The sequence below is a fragment of the Alligator mississippiensis genome, chromosome 2 (genome assembly GCF_030867095.1).
Source record: "Alligator mississippiensis isolate rAllMis1 chromosome 2, rAllMis1, whole genome shotgun sequence".
In the NCBI taxonomy this organism is placed as follows: Eukaryota; Metazoa; Chordata; order Crocodylia; family Alligatoridae; genus Alligator; species Alligator mississippiensis.
In genome coordinates, this window is record NC_081825.1 from 212,018,614 (window position 1) to 212,040,281 (window position 21,668).

The 21,668-nt window shown below is 38.7% G+C and overlaps 1 protein-coding gene across 4 annotated transcripts in view; it reads right to left on the bottom strand.

Moving 5' to 3' along the window:
• The window catches only part of ANO5 (anoctamin 5), a 102,821-nt gene that overhangs the window by 56,452 nt on the left and 24,701 nt on the right, over positions 1-21,668 (bottom strand). Inside the window, exons 2-4 of one of the 4 annotated variants that reach the window (XM_019477019.2) lie at positions 14,455-14,499; positions 11,522-11,592; positions 708-755 (exon numbers count right to left, since the gene is read on the bottom strand). In XM_019477019.2, the coding sequence (XP_019332564.1) occupies positions 708-755; positions 11,522-11,592; positions 14,455-14,499 (164 nt within the window). The remainder of the gene's footprint in view (positions 1-707; positions 756-11,521; positions 11,593-14,454; positions 14,500-21,668) is intronic. The other 3 variants (XM_019477020.2, XM_014602389.3, XM_059722728.1) reach the window with 3 other exon arrangements.

Consider the following 21,668-nt stretch of genomic DNA (forward strand, 5'->3'; position numbering starts at 1 on the left):
TATAATTAACTACAATTACATGAAAAATTTCAAATCACATCAGTGTTTATTTTCTAAACCTTTACACTATGCTTTAAAGCAGGGGTGGGCAATTAGTTCAGGTGAAGGGCCGCTTACTGAGTTTTCACAAGCCATTAGGGGCCTGACAGGCAGCCAGGGGCAGATAAATATTAATTTTCTCAATTTTTTAGGGTCCCTGCAGGCCAGATAGAATGGCCTGGCAGGCCTCATCTGGTCTGTGGGTTGCATTTTGCCCAACCCTGCTTTAAAGCATCATGCTTGACTTTGACAGAGCTCTACAGATCATTATAGTAGTAGAAACAAACCAATGCATGTTAATATCACCAGACCAGAACTGAAGCATACACTATACCCATTCTTCCATCAAATCAAATAACTTTATAAAAAAATTTAACTTTCCAGTTTTCTTTGCAAATATTAAACACGTACTGTTATTTATATTGAATTGTATGAACTTTTTGTATGCTTGGTTTATAGATTACAGCCAAAAAGAAACAAGAGATGTACCCCAATTTCCTGTGAGAACACTACACAGTTTTCACGTTACAGAAAACATAGTTAACTGCAGAAAAAGAATGGCTTGCTTGAAAAACTGGAAAATTTGGGGGGACATATTTTTTGCATAAAGCAATAGAAGACATCACACAGATCCATGCAAAAAAGCATGAATATCACTTGCTGCTTACCACTTGATGATCAGGAATCAGTAAAGTAGTCTCAGTGCTGCTTAGCCCCTGCCAGTGGCATTACGGGAGAGACAATGTTGTTAGTGAAGATGCAAGGTCAGCAAGATGTTCAAATAAAACTAAAAGAAACAGTGTAGCTCTTGGTTTGTTATGACAAGCTGTGTTAAAGTGATTGCTGGATTTCAGCCCCAGAAAACAGCGTGCTAAATAAATCATTTCTCATCTTTATTTTCTCAGACAAATAGGCTGCCTGGATTATCACCACTGATTTTTATGTAGCATTGTATACCACTGGTTTTAACAGATTTGTAATTATATAGAAGGGTCTCTTTACAAAAATGTCATCAACTATTTTTCAACATTTCCACTATGAAAATGAGAATTGGTCACTAAATAGCTTAAGGCTGATTACAGTCTACCATTTGGTAAAAGAAAAATCCTTTTTTGAAAGGTTTTCCTACTTTATTTTTGAAATGGTTACAGTAAAATATACATAACAAATGTCATTGCAATTGCATTCAGGTCCAACTATGATGCTGCTTTCTTTGGTGTTATTTTTCCATGTAATCTCAAAATCCAATGAGCATCTCTTAATCAGAACACATACAATGAGAGAAATGATTTGGTTTTTAATGCAGAGGTGGCAAGTTTAAACAATGAAATATTAATGATACAGGCCCCAATCCCACTCCATCCCATTTCTGCCTGTGTAAATGTTTCTAAGATCAGGTCTAAATAATTGAAAATATCAATTATTTCGAAAATAACCAGAGACATGTACTTGCAATATGTGATCATCTTTCATGTCTTCATTTCATAAATGTTTCTGAATATAAAACCACAACAGACAGATGGACAGAAACAATGGGATCAGGAAGGAAATAAACACTGTACAGCAGCTGAAGCTGAAACAGAATGTGAAAATGTGGCATTTGTTTTGACTATGAAACTAACTGACTCCAGTGAAAGCCAGCCTAGTTGCTCCATATTGAACATTGGTTATTAATTCTTTACAGCTATATTATTTTAATAACATTATATAAAATAAATTTTGGGAAATTCATTGTCAAAATCAAATTAAAAAAAAAACCACTGCATTGCTAATCAACAGGAAAAAAAGAATTTTTAAAAAATTAACTGAAAAAACACATTGATTCATATTTTCAATTACTTTTATTGGGAAAAGTGTTAGAAACCCATCCGTATAATTGATCTGAAGAAAACACGCTAGTTAAGTCCATGTTGAAATGCTAAGTTAAGGAACAAATATTGGCCGTTTCCTTCTCTGTTAATAAATGCATGTTTGGCTATTTTGTTCGGACAAAGACTTAACATATTATCTCCATTTCAGAGTCTTAAACAAGGTTATGTAGATCAGTAGGTTTATTTTGTTTCAAATAATTCTACATGGGGAAAAAGAATAGATGAGAAAATACAAATAAACACTATGCACGCACGTATTAACCTGCTTTGAAATCTCCTAACCTACTCTGAACTCTGTGTTGAGGACTGATCCTGCTGAGGTAGATACCAGCAAAATAATCCCCATTGACTGAAAAGGAATAAGGATCCAGAAGTACATTGAACTGCTGCAGTTAAGATCTAAGTTTTTCTTTTAAAAACATCAACCTCATCCTGTACAATACAAGTTTTGTGAACAATGAAAGTGCCTGTTCTTGCTTTTATTTAATTCCCCTGAGAATGTCAGCCTCTCACTTGAGAAATGCCCTCCTTTTTTCAAATCTCTGCAATTCCCTTCCCTTTTCTTTTGGATTCTCCTTTCTGTACTCCCACTCATACATTTCCTATCTCTTCCATGATTAGCTGTAAATATGGGGTTTCAGTCACATATCAACCTCAATTTTGGGGGCTTCTGTGGCAGTTTTATCCTCTTTTATGAAATCTTTGACTTATTAAAAAAACTCACCTATAAAATTATAATATACAGAACAATAATGAAACATTGTAGGATGAAGCATGCAATAGCATAGACAGGTCACTAGAAACAGTTATATATATAAAAATCATTCTTATCAAGCTGGGGCCAACTCTTCTGCTCCAATACTGCCAGTGTAAAATATAAATATTTTCACTGAAGTTACTGTAGTTAAGCAATGTAATAGTGCTCGAGCTAAAATACCCTTTCTTCAAGTGCTTAAATTCTGGCATCTTTATTACAGGCAGACCACATTTATCATATGTCACTGTCTGCATATGGTACCTATCATAAGAGGATTTTAAACCTCAGCAGACAGTCTCTAGACAGTACTATAATACAATAACAAAATATTAAGAATAATGGGGTTATCACAAAGACCCAGCAATAATCTAACTGCTCATCTGGAATTCAAAGACAACTTACTTTAATGGTAGCAATAGGAGGTTGATGTTGAGTGCACTGAAAATTCCATACTATGGTCACTAACAGATGTTCAGTTAAAGGCATGATGGGATCTGGTCTACAATCCCAACAATCGTACCTCCTACCATGCCAAGTATGCATGGTAGGAGGCGCTAACCACATGTTCAATTTACAGTGAGATTGGAACCAGACACAAAGTTATTACAAAAAAATACGGCTTATTCCCTGTTTTACTGCACCACTAATTTCATAAATGTGTGGCCAGGTTACTACTTAATACATGGTTAACTGGTTAATAGTGTCTTAAGTGTAACATCTGCCAGGGGCCTAAGTATCCACAATACTCAACAGATATTCAATATTCCTTTTGCCCAGTTTTGTAAATAATTTTTGATATAGCTGTGCAAAAGTCCAAAAACTTTAAAAAAATACAGCCAAATTAAAAATTACTATTTTAAAGTGATCTATTTTCACAATAGCAAAGCAATTTACTATGTGCATTTACTTGAATATAACTGTGTGAATTAAAATTTGACAAACATGAAAGCAATGGGCATTTTGATAGTTCCTTCTGATAAAAATAAATTTACTTTGGACAGATGATAAAAGATACTGACCACATCTTATTCTCAAAGAACTCAATGGGCCAGATCCTCATTTAGGGTAAACTTCATTAAATTAGAGCTCTTCTGATTTACTCCAGCTGATTACTTGTTTTAATAAGAATTACTTGTGCTTAGAACCTCTCATGATCTGGCCAATTTAAAAACATATACAAATTTTAATTTTACAGCAATATCCTGAAAACAACATTTCTAAGACATAAAAGGGCATAAACAATTTGGTGCAAAACTCTGTAAATTAATTCTCATCATCTTCACTCAGTTCTAAGAGGGGGTAATCCTAAACTTTACTTATAAGTGATATTGCCTTCTATGGGGTGAGGGGCTTAATTCGTTTTTTTTAAGAGCCTATGTTTACTAAAAACTTGAACTCTTCATGTAAGTTTAGAAAAAAGCACCACCCCTACTCTTTCTAACTCTATCAGAAAGATTCTGAAGATATCAAAGATTCAAGCATCGTTCGTGATTCAATTTCCCACATAGACTCCAACAAATAAAGTCAAGAAAATAATTTGACAAATATCATCTAGTTTGAAAAACCTAAAATTTTACTGGTAGAGAATTCATTAAATATATCAACTTTAAATCACTCTTTTAATATTGTAAAAATCATTTTGTACATTTTTTTTTATCTTTATGTTTCAAGCTAAAGAACTGGAATGCTAAAAGATCAATGGGTTTTATTTTGTACCATTTCCCAAATTGTGGGTGCAATTCTATCTATACAAATCAGGATGGAAGCATTTTATATTCACTCACAACTATCCTTAGCATACATGAAAGTAATCGGGCAGCATAAAATGCATTAAAGAATCAGGCATACTAAGGTTTAAAAATCCCTAATTTTCATTTGTTTGAGCACCATGGGAGCTTTCTGAATAATGTATGTATATCTTGAAGTGGGAGGATCCAGCTAGATCTTCTAAGGACTAGTCAATAATTCTGTTTACAAAGATTACAAAGATGCTATTGGTTGGCAGGACCGTATTCTAACCTAGGCTGCAACAATAACCAATATTAAATGGCAGGGTAATAGAAGCACTAGACATGGCAGGGTAATAGAAGACTGAAAGCTAGATGAAGAATCCCTCCCCTTTTTGGAAACTGGAAAAATATTCAGCTATAGACAATCCAAGCTGAGCTGTGGGGTTTATAGATATTCATGTGAGAATTGCTGAAAGAAGAACATTTTGTATATCAAATCCACATAAACATTGCTAGTTCAATTCAGATATTACAGATTTTTCATTTTCCTTGTATGACTCAGAAAAGAAGCAAAGCAGGGAGATGCAAAGAAATGCCAGTATAGAGTACAAATGTAGAAATGTTGTAAAAGTAGAAGTGAACTAAAGAAGGAAGCAAATTTCTTAAACATATATCTATTTGATGACACTCACAGTTGCTTGTTGGGATCTTGAGTAATATTCCTTTGGCTGTTGCTTTATATATCATAGGAAATAATTCATTTTGAAATCACATTGTATTATTGTTGGGTTTTTTAATTAAATAATTTCTGAATAAAAGCACTAGTGTAAATTACAGAGAGAACTTTGACTTCAATAAAAAAGCAAAAAATGCACCACTACTTCAATGATACAATTTAATTCCTGTCTCTAAATTATTTTGCATTGTGGCTTAAATGAGATCATTATTCTTCTACTGTAACACTAAGTGCAAAGAGAATGAAATTCCAGGAAAAGGCAGCTGTATGGGATGAAAGACTCCTTAAAAAACAAAACTGACAGGCCTGTCACCAGAGCAGATCAACAGAACAAAGGGTGCACTGCCTGCCAGGAGCTGAAACAGAGACTTCAACCTGAGGCTGAAAAGGTTCCTCACTGGAGTAGAAGAAAAAGCCAGTGTTTGTCCACAGCAGGACAGATGACACTGCCAGATTACCACTGAAATATATCAAGAATTCCAGGCTAAGGCAGGCACAAAAAACAGCAATAGGGGGCTTAGTAACATACTTCCTAGGCTAGGTACAGACATTCAAAAAGCCTGAGCCAGAATCAGTCTAAATTACACAGCTTTCTATAAGCAACATAGTTTAGATTGGTAGTAAACACAATACACATTCACCCTTTGGTGAGCAGGTGTAAATCTTAGACTGGGTTCCACCATTTTTAAACCAGTCTGTGTGCTTCTTGTATGGGTCTAGACTGGTTTCCAATCACTTATACCAGTAAAAGAGTAATGTCTGTACCTGGTCATAGTTTTGGACATAATACCTGACAGAGTCTTTCCTAAATAGACACTGAAATAACAAAAGGTGGCTTTGGTAAGTAATGAGGGAAGAACATAAGAACCAAGCACAAAAAATATAATCCTATGCTGTGGGGAGATGAAACAATTAAACTGATTTAAAGGATGGTAACTTACCATTTATGAGTACATTGTAATTTCTGTGAGGCTGCTGCTACCTACAGTAAAAGGAGACTAAATCCAAGCAGTTTATCCCATAAAGAATATCTAACAAAATACCTTGGTTTAGCTTCCATTTACTGTGGGAAAAGCAGACTTAAAAAATAAATTACAATAAATAATCTTGAAATCCAGCAAATCAACCCATCCCCTTCTGAATCATTATAACTGTTTCATCTTTCCAAAACCTCAACTATTATTATAATATAGTTTATTATCACAAATAGGATAGCCTTTAAATTAACTGAAAGTATAAACAAAAAAAGGTAAATAAAAATGGGTTTTGCTTTCAAAATATTAAACTTTGGACAATTAAACTTTGACAATTAAACTTTGGAAAATTAGGCAAAGTGGGGCTGCCATAATGATGGAAACCAAAGTTAAGGAAGATGGAAACCAAAGTTAAGATAATACAGGCATGGCCCCAAAACTAAACACTAGGCCTCAGTTTTCAATAAGGATGGATATGCAGAAGTGGTAGCAAAGGTAGAGTAGCTAAAGGACACAAATGTATAGAAAATAAATTATCACATCCAAGGCAGCTATAACACTCAAAGAGCTTAAAGCATTCAAGTCATTCGGGGGTAGCTAAATAATCTCCATTGCAGAATACTGATAGAATAGTAGTAATATTGTAAGGCTGGGGACCAGGATTTTTAATAAATATAAAATTGGTGGTGGTATTATAACACTACAGAACAGGAAGTGTAGTACCTATATTTAAGATTTGGAAACAGTAGTGTGGTCAGCTATGGACCCTTTATTCTGACCTAAATATTATGCAAGACTCTTGATCCAGTTTTGTAGGGAAGTCATGGAGGTAAATGGAAAATTGGATAAATGGAGCACAGGTTCAGCTAAAACAGATTATGCCAGAGTAGGCTAAAAATATTTCTTGATAGCATAATTGTTTTTCTGAACAAGAAAAATGCCACTGATCTAATCTGTACTTCAGTACAGCATCTGATTTGGTGTCACATGGGAAACTATTAGTTTATCTGGAGAAGATAGGGATCAATGAGACTAAATACAATGACAAAGCAAATGCTAAAATACTGTGGTGAAGAGCAGTGAAACTCTGGAGGGAGTTTACTAGTAGAATTCCTCAAGGATAAGTCTTGGGACCCACCTTTTTAATATTTTCAATAATGATCTTTGCACAAAAAGTAGAAATGTGCTGATGGCACCAAATGAGAAGACTGTCAAAACAGAAAGGGTCTAAATATCACAGAGGAAGAACTGGATAACCTTCAGGTCTGGAGTAACAGAAATGAGAATGAATTTACTAATACAAAATCTAAGGGCATGAACATAGGAATTAGTAACAAATGTTTGGCTTTCACCTGGAGACTCATTAGTTGGCAATAACAGAAGAGGAGAAGGACCCATCAAGGATAGAAACACTATGAAATACCAATGCGATGCAACTGTAAAAAAAAGCAAATATATTCTAGGATGTAATGGGTGAGGTATTTTCAATAAAGATAAGGAAACACTGTATTTACTCAAATGTGTAAGACAAGGTTTTTCCCCCTATCAGAAGGGCAGGGGGAAACCCTCACCTTATATTCATATACAAAGTGGAGGGGGCAGTAGGTAGCTGCTGAAGTTCTAACTCTGGCCCTGAGCCTGGGTCAGGGCCAGTCAGACCCACAACAGCCTCCTGCTGGCAATTCCCCTCTGCCCCCCTGCCCACTCCCTACCCTTCCCCTTACTGTCAGGCACAGCTCAGCTGTGGCTCAGGATGGGGTCTCTTGCGGATACTGTTGCATTGCCTGCCTGGGAAATCAGCGGTGCTGCATGAGTTAGGCAAGGGCTGAGCTTTCACATGCTGTGGTCTGGGACGGAGCAGCGTCTGACAATAAGGAGGAAAAGGGAAAAAGGGAAGAAGGGGCAGAGACTGGGAAGATGGGCAGAGGCTGTGGAGAGCTGGGGGCGGGAGGTGTACGTGGCAAGGGGGGCAGGAAAACTGTAGGGTGAAGGAGTTGGTGGGCTAGAGGGCAAGGGAACCACCCGAGCTCCTGTCCCCAGCCACTGCTTTCCCTGCTGCAGGGAAGAAGGTGGAGGTGGAATTCAAGACAAACCTCCAATAATTAGATTCTATACCTGGACAATTATAACAAATGTATATATTTTGCATATACAGAATCTATTTATAAGGTGATTGTCTTATAGTCGAGTAAATAAGGTATTACTACCTTTACACAAGACACTGGTTAAAATTTTTCTGGAATACTCTGTACAAATTTAATCACCCATGATTAATACTGATGGATTCAAAACAGGAAAAAGGAAGGGCTACTCAGATGATGATGGAATGGAAAGCCTAGCTTATGAGTGGAGGCTAAACTAAGCTTGGTTTCTTTATAAAAACAAAGGCTAAAAGAGACAATTGCTTCATCTCAAAGAATCAAACACTAGGGAACAGAAAAGCTATTTAAACTAAAAGGCAATGTTGGTGCGAGAGCAAGTGGTTGATAGTCATCCATTCATAAATTTAGATTGAGAATCAGTAAGAGGTTTTGAAACATCAAGACTGGGGGGGTTCCATGCCAATCTTCCAATTGAAATAGGAGAGGCAAAATATAAAAGGATTTGAAATGAAGACTGATAAGTTTTTTTTTGAAAGGGGTTATCTGATGTGGCTGTCTGTAATACCAGGAGGCTGTGCTCTAACTCAGGAAGTCCTTTCAGTTCTATACTCTGTAGAACAAACTATAAGTTAGCTTTCAGTATGGAGGTATTTCATCACACGCTCAGCAGACAGAACAATCAGTCTATTACTGCTCAGTCCTTGACGGATATTGTTTCATTCCTGTGGCGTACAGCATGTAAGAAAGTTCATTCCTAGTGTAAATATTTCTCAAGTTACGTCATCAGCAACCCTCTGGTAGTTAGACGCCCCAAGCCTCCTCTCAAAATTATTAAATCATCAGAAGAAATTAACAGCATCAAAAAAGTATATCTTCTTAAATGTTTTGTTTCTAAAGTAAATTTTAAAAGTATATAAAATAAGTAAAATGTAGAAAATACATGTTCTTCTGTTATTTTAACAGGTGATATACGGTATGTACAGAGAAGAGAAATACGATGAGCTAACAGCTGCTGCTTACTTTTGTTATCTCGTTACATGAGACTGTCCTCTTTATCCTGAAGAGACAGTTTATACATATAATTTAGATTATTTTATTTCTCCTCATGAGCAGCTTTTTCTCAACAAATCATGAGTGCCAGACAGATGCAAGTCAGTTGTTGTTCCTTTACCAAGCCAGTGACAAACGCGGTCATAAAATAATGCTGTGCTTTTTCAGGAACAATGTTTTCCCAGTTGCCAAGGTGCTGTATTGTGATTTTTCTCTCATATTAATATCACACACCATTGACAATAATGGCAAGCAGTGCTTAGTATAACAGTATTCTGCAAGTTTTGAGATCTAACTGTGCTATTACATAGGAACATAATAATTGCCATTTACTGGGTCAGACAGCAGGTCCAACTATCTGGTATCACACTGTGGCAGGGAGTAGATGCTGAAAGGGAGTGTGAACTGGGTATGACCAGGGTTTTTTCCACTATTCCTCTCTCAATTGCAACCATCAGCATTTAAGGTCTAGGAAGCTCTAATTCAGAGACTGTATCCCTAACTCCCATGATCAATACCTACTGATGCCCCTTTCCTCCACAGATTTGTCCAGTCCCTTTCTGCATCTGGCTAAGCTGTCATAACATCTGATGGCAATTAATTCCACCCTTTAATTACACTCCATGTGAAAAAAGAACTTCCTTTTTGTTAGTTTTAATCTTGCTACCTACTAACTTCATTTTCTGACCGCTAGTTCTTATATTGTGAAAGATAGTAAATAATAAATTTCTTTAAGTTTCTCCATTTTAATATTTTGTAAACCCTTATCATGTCCTCCCTCAAACATCTCTTTTCTAAACTGAATAGGCCTGACCTATTTAGTCTCTCTCCATATAGAAGCCCCTCCCTGCCACTAATCATCCTTCTTGCCCTTCTTTGTACCTTCTCTAATTGTTCTATATTCTTTGTGAGGTGTGGGGACCAGAACTGGGCACAGTATTCAAGATGTGGATCCCCCTTGGATTTATAAGGGACCATAATGATACTTTCCATTTTGTTTATAATTTCCTGCTTAATAATCCTTATAATTTGATTTGCCTTTTTGATGGCAGCTGAGCATGGAGCTGATGTTTTTAGTGAATTGGCCACAATGACTCCCAGACCTCTTTCTGTGTGGTAACAGCTAATGTAGAGCCCATCATAGTGTAGGTATAGTTGGGGTTATTTTTGCCCAGATGCATCACTTTATACTCATCTACATTGAATAGCATCTGCCATTTAGTTGCCCATTCACTCAATCATGACAGATCCTTCTATAATTCCTCATAGTCCACCTTGGTCTTTACCACTTTGAATAATTTTGTGTCATCTGCAAATCTGGTCACCTCACTATTCACCCTCATTTCCGATCATGACTATGTTAAATAGCAGCAGCCCCAAAACAGGTCCCTGGCAGACCCTGCTGTTTACTTCTTTCCATCTTGAAAATTGGCCATTTATATTCACACTTTGCTTTCTATCTTTAAACCAATTTCTAATCCACAAGTGAACATTCCTTGTAAACCCATTATTACCTTAGTTAAGAGACTCTGAGGGGGACCATGTCAAGGCTTTTGGAAGTTCAAACATACTATGGCAACTGGATTGCCCGATCCACTTGCTTATTGACAATTCAAAAAATTTTAGTAGGTTGATGAAGCATAGTTTCCCACCAAAGCCATGTTGATTGGCCCCCAGCAAGTCAGGCTCATTCATGTGCCAAACAATTCATTTTTTAAATTATTGTTTCTATCAGTTTTCCAGGAACAAAATACAGGCTCACCAGGCTGTAGTTCCGTGTCTCTTTTAGAGCCCTTTTTAAATATTGCAATCATGTTGGCAAGCCTTTAGTCCTCTAGCCTTTAGTGATAAACTGCATACTACAGTTAGGAGTTCAGTCATTTCTGATCTGAGCTTCTTTGGGATGCTAGAGTAAATGTCATCAGGTCCTGGTGATTTGCCACTGTTTAGTTTATCAATTTTGTCTGTGACCCCATCTACTGAAACCTCATTTTGGGTCAGCGACACTAACTTGTCCTTGGAGAGGAGTGGTTCTGATGAGGGAATGTCCCTAACATCTTCCACAGAGATAATATTAAGCTAGGATTTCCCATCACAAACCTGGTAAAGGAAGAAAACTTCTTACACAGTTAAGAAGACATGGTTTTAAATAATAATATCTAAAAGTTTTATTATTAGCCAAGTTTAATCGTATCTCTACCTTCTTTCTATGTTTGGAGTTCACAGTCTTGCAAAATAAATAGCACATGAACTGCACCTTACCTCTGAGTTGCCTGGAAGTTCTGATTCTGTGTTTGAACTGCTTTCATATAAAGGTCCATTGCTATCTTCTCCTAAAAGACATATGGAAAATATCCATATAAGTATGTGAGTATTTCATATTTAAAATCTTTCTGGTATGAAAATAAAGAAAAAAATCAAGACATTAAGATAGAAATAAAGCATTTACATTAAAAAAGAATCAAAAGCCACATCTGGAAAATAATACTCAACTTAACAACCAAGATAAATCTCTGCAAATCATTCCTGAGACAAATACTGACAGACAAAATGCACTCCATTTCTACTAGCTAGTTGTAACCTTGCAGTAACAGAAACAAATTTAACTGTGATAAATGAATCTGTCAGAAACCACATTTTTCAGAAGATAAAATTCATTTTTGCACTGAAGGGTCACACGCTGAGAAACTTGATGCCTGAATTCTGAGCATTCTATTTTCCCACAAGTTGTTTGCTAGAAAGTGAAATAGGTCTGTCTTTGTTAGCGAATCAATAGGGTATAGCTCTGAAACTTCCCAAGTGGTCTTTTTGCATTACAGATGTCTGCATAATGGAGATACGTTGGGAGAATCAGGAGGGATAATGACAGCTCAGATTACTAAACTTCCTGTTGTTTAAAATAGAAGACTCTGTAATGTTACTTTAAGATTGGCACTTATACCTTGTATTATTTACCACATGTACACTGATTTAGACCATGATACTAGTGGTTGGAGTTAGTATCAGAGGCTGTCCACTTGTTGATTCACATGTGGTTCACCTTTTTGAACCATGCTAGCAGGATGACTGGCTGTCTTTTTTCTTGTTAGAACCTCCCCAGGTTCGGCTATGAAGTACTACTTTTGAATAGGAGTTACATTGGCCCCAACTCTAGTAAGCCTGTTGATTATTTTTCCCCTATTCAAAGGTATTTTATTTAATAGATTTTAAATGGCTGCAGACTTCAGTCAATTTTTTTGTCTGTTCAGTCTTCATTCTAGGAGGTAAAAGTGAATAAAACACATTTCCTAGAACTCTCTTATACAAAAATATGTAGTAAAATATTTTATAATAATAACTGGTATGTTTATATAGAATAGGCATTAGTTATTTAGTGGTGTCCTTTTGTCAAATAAACATTTTTCCTATAATGGGGAACTTTCATGCAAAAGGTTAGTATAAGAGTTTATTTCTTCTGTGCATGGAAAATATGCTTTCAAGAAGAACATGAAAATTATTTGATCCAACTGCTATAGCTACTAGAGACAGGATAGCACCACTTATTTCTTCTATTTCTATGAATATACATGTGCCCAGAATCTAATTTTCAGGAATCCTCAGCAGCTGCACCTTCTATTCATCTGAATTTTGCTGTGAGTACTTAGCACATCTACAATCAAGTTCATCTGGCTTACTACCAAATGAGAAGATATGCAACAGACTAACATGTATTTTACTGACTTGCAAAAGATTGAATGAAAGCTCACATGAAATACTGCTTTGTCATTTTTTTTTTCCTTTTCACAAATAGTTCAGTGCTTATTTATTTTTTTTACTCCACCAGTGTAGTAAGCAGGAAAACTATACTTCTAGTACCCATATCTGATTTGCCAAAATCTCCTCCGGCAAGGCAACGCTGTACTGTTTTCTCCAAAAGTTATGATAAGCAATATGGTCTAAAAAGAATTGAATTATTTTAAGAGGAATTTGCTCTGAAAGTGTGTACATGGACATTTTTAAATTTGCTTTTAAATCAAGTTCTTCATATTGTCACTGCTTATCTAACATGAAGAGATATCAGACCACAGACACATTTATTATAACATCCAAATTTATCCACAATTGATGTATGCAACTTTGTAATGGCAATAATTTGCACGTACAAAATGTATATTTTAAATAATTTTTTTAGAAATTGCACACACAGGCTTTATTGAACTCCCATATTTGCCTATCTGTATGTGCACTTTTGTTGGTGCAAGTTTAGAGGCTGCTTTTAAGACATTTTTTAAAATGTCAATGTAGAGTTTAACGTTGGATTAAGTTCATTCTTTCCTACCTCACTAGCCTTTAGGTATCATTTTGAGGGACAAGTGGAACTGGTGGGTGCCTAAGATAAGCTGCTATTTCAGAACAGCAGCAGCACTGGACTTAGAACTAGAGACAAGGAAAAAAAGCTTTAGTACAGAACTTTTATTTCTATACATCTCTAGCACAGCAGAAACACTTGGCACACAAAAGAAAACAGAACTGCACATGGGACATACTGCAATAGAGAAGTGTGACTGCTTGATAGTCGTTGATCAAAACTACTTAACATTAATGTAGTGAGATCCATTTATATGAAAGATAAAGGTGTCCATGTCAGAAAATGCATAAAGGGATACTGCATCTTCAGTCAAGTCTCTGATGACAGCCTTGACAATAAGGATGATCCTGCCTCAGGCAGGGGATTGGACTAGATGACCTCTTGAGGTCCCTTTCAGCCCTTTTTTATGATTTCATGATTTTATATTATGTACAACTGTATGTAGAAGAGATCACTGAACATTAAATTCAAGGGAAACCACAGCTCAGATGTTTTATGTTGAACATATCTTTTAGTTATGTAGCTGAGTACATATGATGGGGAAGAGATGATTTTCACTATTTCTTTGTGGCAACATCTTTACTGAAACAAAAAACATATTTTCCAAATAGTTTTGATAAAGACTCTTTCCTTCTCTTTCCAATCAGTAATTTATATTGAATGTGTGAGTTACGTTACAAACCTAGTGTGGTTCCATATATCTTGCACTGAACTAAGATCTGATTGCATGCAATATCCATGAAACTATTATTCTGAAGTCTGATTTTCAACCGACTTTCAGCAGAGAAGTAAACAGAAAGGACACGCATAGAAAGGGAAGAAGACACAATACTTGTTAGTACTATACCTGCTGACCTCGATGGCTTGAAGTTGATAAGAATCACCATATTGTCTTTAAGGGAAAAAACATTAAGAGTAAGAACCAAAAGCCTGCTAAAGTAGCATCCATTTTAACACAATCTATTTAAAAGATCCCTTTTCTGCTGCAGTGGAGAAAACCATTATAACTAAAACACGAGGACTTCTTAGACATAAAAGTCATCTTTATTATAGGTGGAACTCTTGTAAGGGCCATGCGGTTTATAAAGATATTTAATGTATACCTTCTCTTTCACTCTCTTATATAGGCAGATACTTCAACAATTTAAATATCACGTGACCTCGACCGCAGAGGAAAGCAGTCATAACTTCACTTTCATTTGCCAAAGATAACCCGAGAAAATGCATTTTTGTATGCACAGATTCATAGATTCATAGATGTTAGGGTTGGAAGGGACCTCAATAGATCATCGAGTCCGACCCCCTGCATAAGCAGGAAAGAGTGCTGGGTCTAGATGACCCCAGCTAGATGCTCATCTAACCTCCTCTTGAAGACCCCCAGGGTAGGGGAGAGCACCACCTCCCTTGGGAGCCCGTTCCAGACCCTGGCCACTCTAACTGTGAAGAAGTTCTTCCTAATGTCCAATCTAAATCTGCTCTCTGCTAGCTTGTGGCCATTGTTTCTTGTAACCCCCGGGGGTGCCTTGGTGAATAAATACTCACCAATTCCCTTCTGTGCCCCCGTGATGAACTTATAGGCAGCTACAAGGTCGCCTCTCAACCTTCTCTTGCGGAGGCTGAAAAGATCCAGTTTCTCTAGTCTCTCCTCATAGGGCTTGGTCTGCAGGCCCTTAACCATACGAGTGGCCCTTCTCTGGACCCTCTCCAGGTTATCCGCATCCCTCTTGAATTGCGGCACCCAGAATTGCACACAGTACTCCAACTGCGGTCTGACCAGCACCCGATAGAGGGGAAGTATCACCTCCTTGGACCTATTCGTCATGCATCTGCTGATGCACGATAAAGTCCCATTGGCTTTTTTGATGGCTTCGTCACACTGCCGACTCATGTTCATCTTGGAGTCCACTAGGACTCCAAGATCCCTTTCCACTTCCATGCTACCCAGCAGGTCATTCCCTAGGCTGTAGGTGTGCTGGACATTCTTCCTCCCTAGGTGCAGCACTTTGCATTTCTCCTTGTTGAACTGCATTCTGTTGTTTTCTGCCCGCTTGTCCAACCTGTCCGGGTCTGCCTGCAGCTGTTCCATGCCCTCCGGCGTGTCCACATCTCCCCAGAGTACTTCAACAGTACTGTTCTCCGCTATATTTCAAAGTTATATGTTGCTGTTCAACTCCAGATGGTCTAATATGGGTACCCAGAATCAATCACAGAATAAGCTACATTTACAGATAGTCTACTTGTAAATATTAATATATATATTGTGGCCCGCTATACTAATGAACTAAAAGAACTGACTAAACTGACTTTTTCCTAGTGCAACCTTTGTCTCTGACCCTTCAGTAACATACATGTCTAAGAACATCTACCTACCAAAAATTTACAGTCCCAGAAGGCCAAGCCCTCAAACACTCCAAGTCACTCCATACAGATTATCTATTTCCTGTGTCCTAGGGCACTTTGGACAAGCTAATTAGCCCTTGCTCTGAGCATGCAGAACCTTGCAAATGCAGTTATACTGCTTTCAGTTCATCAGGTAGCATGTGAAGAATAGTGCAGCATGTTTGAAAGCAGTTTTAACTGGTAGAGTAGAACTGTAGGACTTGATAGCCTAAGGACCTCTGGAAGTCAGTCAGACTTGGGCATTTCTGAAAATTTTACTGTGAATAGTTATGTTCTTGTCCATGCTCACGTTGCTAAAACTTACTTCTGGAATATTAGGGCTAGGGATAGACATTACACATAAACCGGTTTAAGTGATCAAAAACTGATTTAAACCTGTAACAGAGTCAATGTTCAGTGCATATAAACCAGTTTGAAAATGGCTGAAACCAGTTTGAGATAAATCTGATTGAATGTAGTATCAGACTTAACTGATCTGGCTCAAACCGGTTTATTCAATGTCTGTCCCAGACCCCTTGCTGGTTTAAGTTAAATCAGAGTCCCCCAGCATCCCAGCATGCTCTCTGGGCTGGGCAGGGTTCTCTGCTCCACAGCAGGGCTGACCCCTCCCCTTTGCTCCTTGGCTGGAGCTCGGCACAGACTTGCAGGCTGTAACAGAGCACAGGGTCTAACAGGGGCCTAAATGACAGCTAGGCAGCCTGCATCTGCCTGCAATGCCAATTAGGCAGAGTGACCTGATTGGAAGCAGGGCCCAGCTGTGCTCTATAAGAGCTGAGTCATGAACACAAAGAGGTAGCAGTTTGCTGCCAGCAGCCAGGGAGAACACCACCTGCCTGGGCTGCTGCTCAGAGGAATAGCTTGGAGGTAAGGGCTGGGGCTATGGGGAAGGAAAAGGCTCCATGGTCCTGGGCATGACCAGAAACTGCACCCTGCCAGGGATGGGTGGCCTGGTGGGACAGTCCCCCAGAAATGCCAGGCCAGTTACCACCCCAGTGAAAGGTGAGTATGGGACGCCTTCTAACCCCGGCCCCACATTCCTGATGGGTGCGATCGAGCAGGGGGAGCCCAGACTCACCAAGAGTACTGAGGCAGGGCCCAAGTTAGCGGAGGGACCTGTGACAGTGCCCAGACTCTGGGTGGAGGTCTGAGGCTACATATAGGAGCCAGCATGAAGCTCCAGGGGCGTGAGGCCCTGAGACTTCGGGAGCTGTTATGGAAGCTCCTGGGGCCAGGGATAAAGGAATAATAGTCCAGGGAGGGCTTGGGGACGGGGCTCACCTGTCAGTTTTTTTGCACACAGTATGACAAAGCAGGGTGGGAGACTGAAAAGCTCTGTATCATCAACAGATGCATGCACTGGACACACACCCGTGCTTCAGAGTGCTAGCTGGGGGCTGGCAACACTCCCGGCCCTTGAGCAGCCAGCAGGAAAAAGCCTGCGACCATGCAGGCAGACCTCCCTAATGAGATAGTCCTGCCGGGGCCTGGCCACACCCCCCTCTGCTCAACTCCCTGCAGAAGGGAAGGGAGGGCTGCTCTAGCACACCCCCCTCTCCAGCTTCTAGGTTGAGCCACTGCAGGCATGTGCCTGAATTTCCTCAGGTCAAGAGAGAATGTCTGTCCAGTTTCAAACGAGTTCAGCCTAGTCAGGTTAGACTAACCTGCAAAGATTGAATCAAATCAGGCTCAGGCTTTTTGAATGTCTGTCCCTAACCTAGTAAATCCCACTCACAAAACTGATGGTAATGAAGTACTGACAACCACACAAGAGGGCATATGTCTAATCTTTAACTATATACATGCCTAGAATGTTCATACTTAAACACATTCACAAAGTCTACTTTAATCGCTGCCTAATTTAATCACAAACCTGGATGATAACATTTATATTGCTATAAAATGGCCCATGGATTTCAATACTAGGGGACAGATATGTGGAAAGGGCAGGGCTGTTTCAGCTCTTTAGATAGTTTTATGATTACAAAACACACACAAAAAAGTATTTCTATAATAAATGTACAAAATAAAGCTCCTTGAGTATCAGCTCAGTGTTCAGCAGCCATCAAAATGGGAAACCAAATGCTAGGGATTATTAAAAGAGGAATTGTAAACAGAATGGAATGTAACATTATGGCCCTTTATAAATCCATGGTGCATCCACACCTTGAATACTGTGCTCAGTTCTGGTCCCCACACCTCAAAAAGGATATAGAGGACCTAGAGAGGCTACAGAGAAGGGCAGCAAAGGATGATTAGTGCTATGGAGGCCAAGTCTATTCAGTTTAGAAAAGAGATGCTTGAGGGAGAACATGATAAGCGTTTAAAAATACTAAATGGAGAAGAGAAAATTCGAAGGGATGTATTATTTACTATCTCTCGCATTACAAGAGCTAGGGGTAGTAAGTTTAAAAGTAACAAAAGGAAGTCTTTTCACACAGAGTGTAATTAAAGTATAGAACACATTGCCACCAGATGTTGTGGAAGCTGATGATTTAGTCAGATGCAGAAAGGGACTGGACAAATACTTGAAGGAAAAGAGCATCAGTAGCTATTAAGCATGGGAGATGGGGATACTGCCTGTGAATTAAAGCTTCATAGACCTTAAATGCTGGAGGCTGCAAGTGAGAGAGGAACAGTGGGAAAAAAAACCCTGGTCATACCCATTTCACTCTCCCTTTCAGCATCAACTGTCTACCAGTGTTGTGACACAGGACACTGGGCAAGACAGACCTATTGTCTGACCTAGTAAATAGCAATTCTTATATTCTTATTTCTTATAACTATTTGCCAGACTGTATGCATAACATTCTATAGCATCATTGGAACTGCACTAACCATCTTCCTTATCAGCACCAGACAAAATAGCAATGGTCTAACAAGAAAAAAAATTGTTTTCATTTCACATATTTGCATCTTACTGGATATGTCAGCATTTCAGGAATTCAAAAGAAGGCTTTCTTCCAAGCTATTTCTATTCTGTTTCATGCCATTTCATTTTTAAAAAGATCACTAACAAAATCCTCACTTATTTTAAGCAGCAATATACTCACACATCTTCAAAGGCACTAATATATGTACTATCTCCAGAAGCAATAAATGTAATGCTATAGAAAAAGTAGTTACACATTTAAAAAGCAGATGAATAGATGGGAAACTAAATGAATCCTTTTCATACAGTAATGCTAAGGAGCCTGGTAAATCTGCTTTAATACTTGGAAGCATGGGTTGCAGACTGTTTAAATTACCAAAGAAAACACCAATGCAAAAACAAATTAAGGAAAAGCCATCAAAAATATTATCCATTAATTTACTTCGATAAGTGTATGTTTATATACCTTCACAATATAGAAGTAAATGAGAGTGTTGGTTCCTAAAAAAGTAGTGGAATTTTGGTAATGCTAGAATTTATTGTAGCTATGAATAGGGGTCCCCAAGATCCCAAGATTGTCTGTGAAATCAACAACAACAACAAAAAAACTTGATAAAAATAAAATGCTGACTCCCCAGTGGGAGCCAGAGGTCCTCGCTGTCACTGCAGCCCAGGCTCCCAGCCCACTTGGAAGAGAGATGCGCCGGCTGGCAGGGCAGCATGAAAGGCAGCAGAAAAGATGACTGCTGCCTTCTTGTCCTTCCTCCCCGCCAAGGCCTCTCCACCAATCAGCACCAAGGGGTGGGGCCACCATGAAATGTTCATGGAATTTGCTCTTTATGCTGCAACCAGCCTAAGAAAATTGGTAAACCTAACCACGATTTTAGTAGACCCCTAGCTATAAATGATACCTTTCCTAAGAAACAAGGTGAGCCAGCTTCTATGAAAAGACCAAAAATGACATACGACTAATACAAGAGGCAAGGATCTTTTAATAGACCAACTGCATGGTTGGAATAAAGTCAGTCAAGCTTTGTGGCCAGACCTGCTGAAGAATCTTTTGCATTCAAAAGCTTGTCTAACTTCACTCTAACCATGCAGTTGGTCCAATACAAGAGATCACCCCCCAAAAAACCCTGCCTCTTCCATAAGTCCTGGACCCTCACGGCTACAACATCCCTGCAATACTACCGTAATAGCTAACTAATATCACAGCTAGTACTAGCCTGTTCAGAGTATAGTTAAGGAACTCCTGCTCCTCCCTGCACTGGTGGGTGCAATTAGCAAGGCACAGAAAAAGCAAAGGCATAGCGGGGCAGCTCCATGCTTGGAGCAACCATGATGCATGGGGCAGGACCAGCCCCTGTTCTGCCTATAGCAGTGGCATGATCACTTGCCACTGTGGCAGCAGCTGCTTTTGTGCCCAACCCCCCACAAAGGCAGTGCCTGGGGCTACTCTCTCACACCCCACAAATGTACAGTGCACAGTTTAAAGGTTAAATGGCAGCTTCTCTCCCTTTGAGCACTGTAACACTTTAATAGGCCTAATACAGGCCTTGAAAAAGCTCTGGCTCTCCAAAGGATTCTTAAAGCCAGCTTACCCAGATACATGGCAACTATCCTGGCAGAACTATTATGGTATTATCTGGACCATACTGGAGGAGAAGCAGCATGCCAAAAGTAATGTTGCCCCAAACCGTATTCAGCGACAAAACAATACCTTGATGACTGTTGTAGCCGGGTATAATTAACAGCAGCTGTGTTTGAATTCTGGGGAATGATAAAGGTGGTTTAAATCTATCCTTTCCTTCTCTCACCTTATTGACTCATGTATCAAGTGGAGCTCTACCATAAAAAAAGGATCTGTCCCAATGAATGCTCATAACATCATAGAACTCTCAATGTAGGCCATTGTCTCAGAGACGCAATTAAACCCTAAAAATTCTGGGTAATTATTAGTATGCTTATAATAACTTTCTCTAGTACAACACACAGGCATCCATTATTACATTTTCAAGAAATGGGCTTATTTCCCTAATACTGTAAATGATCATAACTATCCAGGGAAGCATATTAGTGTTATTACTCTCAATTTATAATGAAGCAAAATATGACCAATAGGTAAATGGCTACTCCAAGTCTACCAAGAAAAGGTTCAGGGCACAAAAAGAAGTAGGTGCCTCCCAGGTGGGTGCTCTAACTACTGAAACAATAAACCATCCTCTCTGGCCCAAGGAATCTGCACTTAATCTAAGAAAAATTAAACAGCTTCAAGGAGACCAGTTGAATGGCCTGCCCTTACACAAAAAGATGGATTAAAATTCACAGCATGATCAGTTAATCACTAAACTGCTTATCAATAACTGGCATTATAACCTTGCTCTGTATGGTTGCTTCATTTTAAAGGATCACAGTAGCAACTTAACAAGTGAATTGCTTTTGCCTGATGTCCCAGGAATCTGACTTAGCACTAAGTCCTTCAAACAAAAACAAAAATACACACCCTCCAAGGGTGCCTGTAGATGAGCAGAGACACTGTTCTAACAGGCTGTATTACAGCAAATCAGAATTAATTGAGTCTCTGGAGTGTGCATATACAGTGTCCTCACGCTTAGCAGCAGGAGCGCTCTAACTAAAGCTTTTTCGACAAGCTTTAAAGTGCCCCCGCCATCATTTTGAAGCACGTGACACTAAATATACAAGATGCTGCAGGTGCTTTAATTACAGTGGCTCTCAGAGCTGCTCTAATTAAAGCGCCCCCTCCCCAGCCCCAGAGCAAGTGTAAAGACACC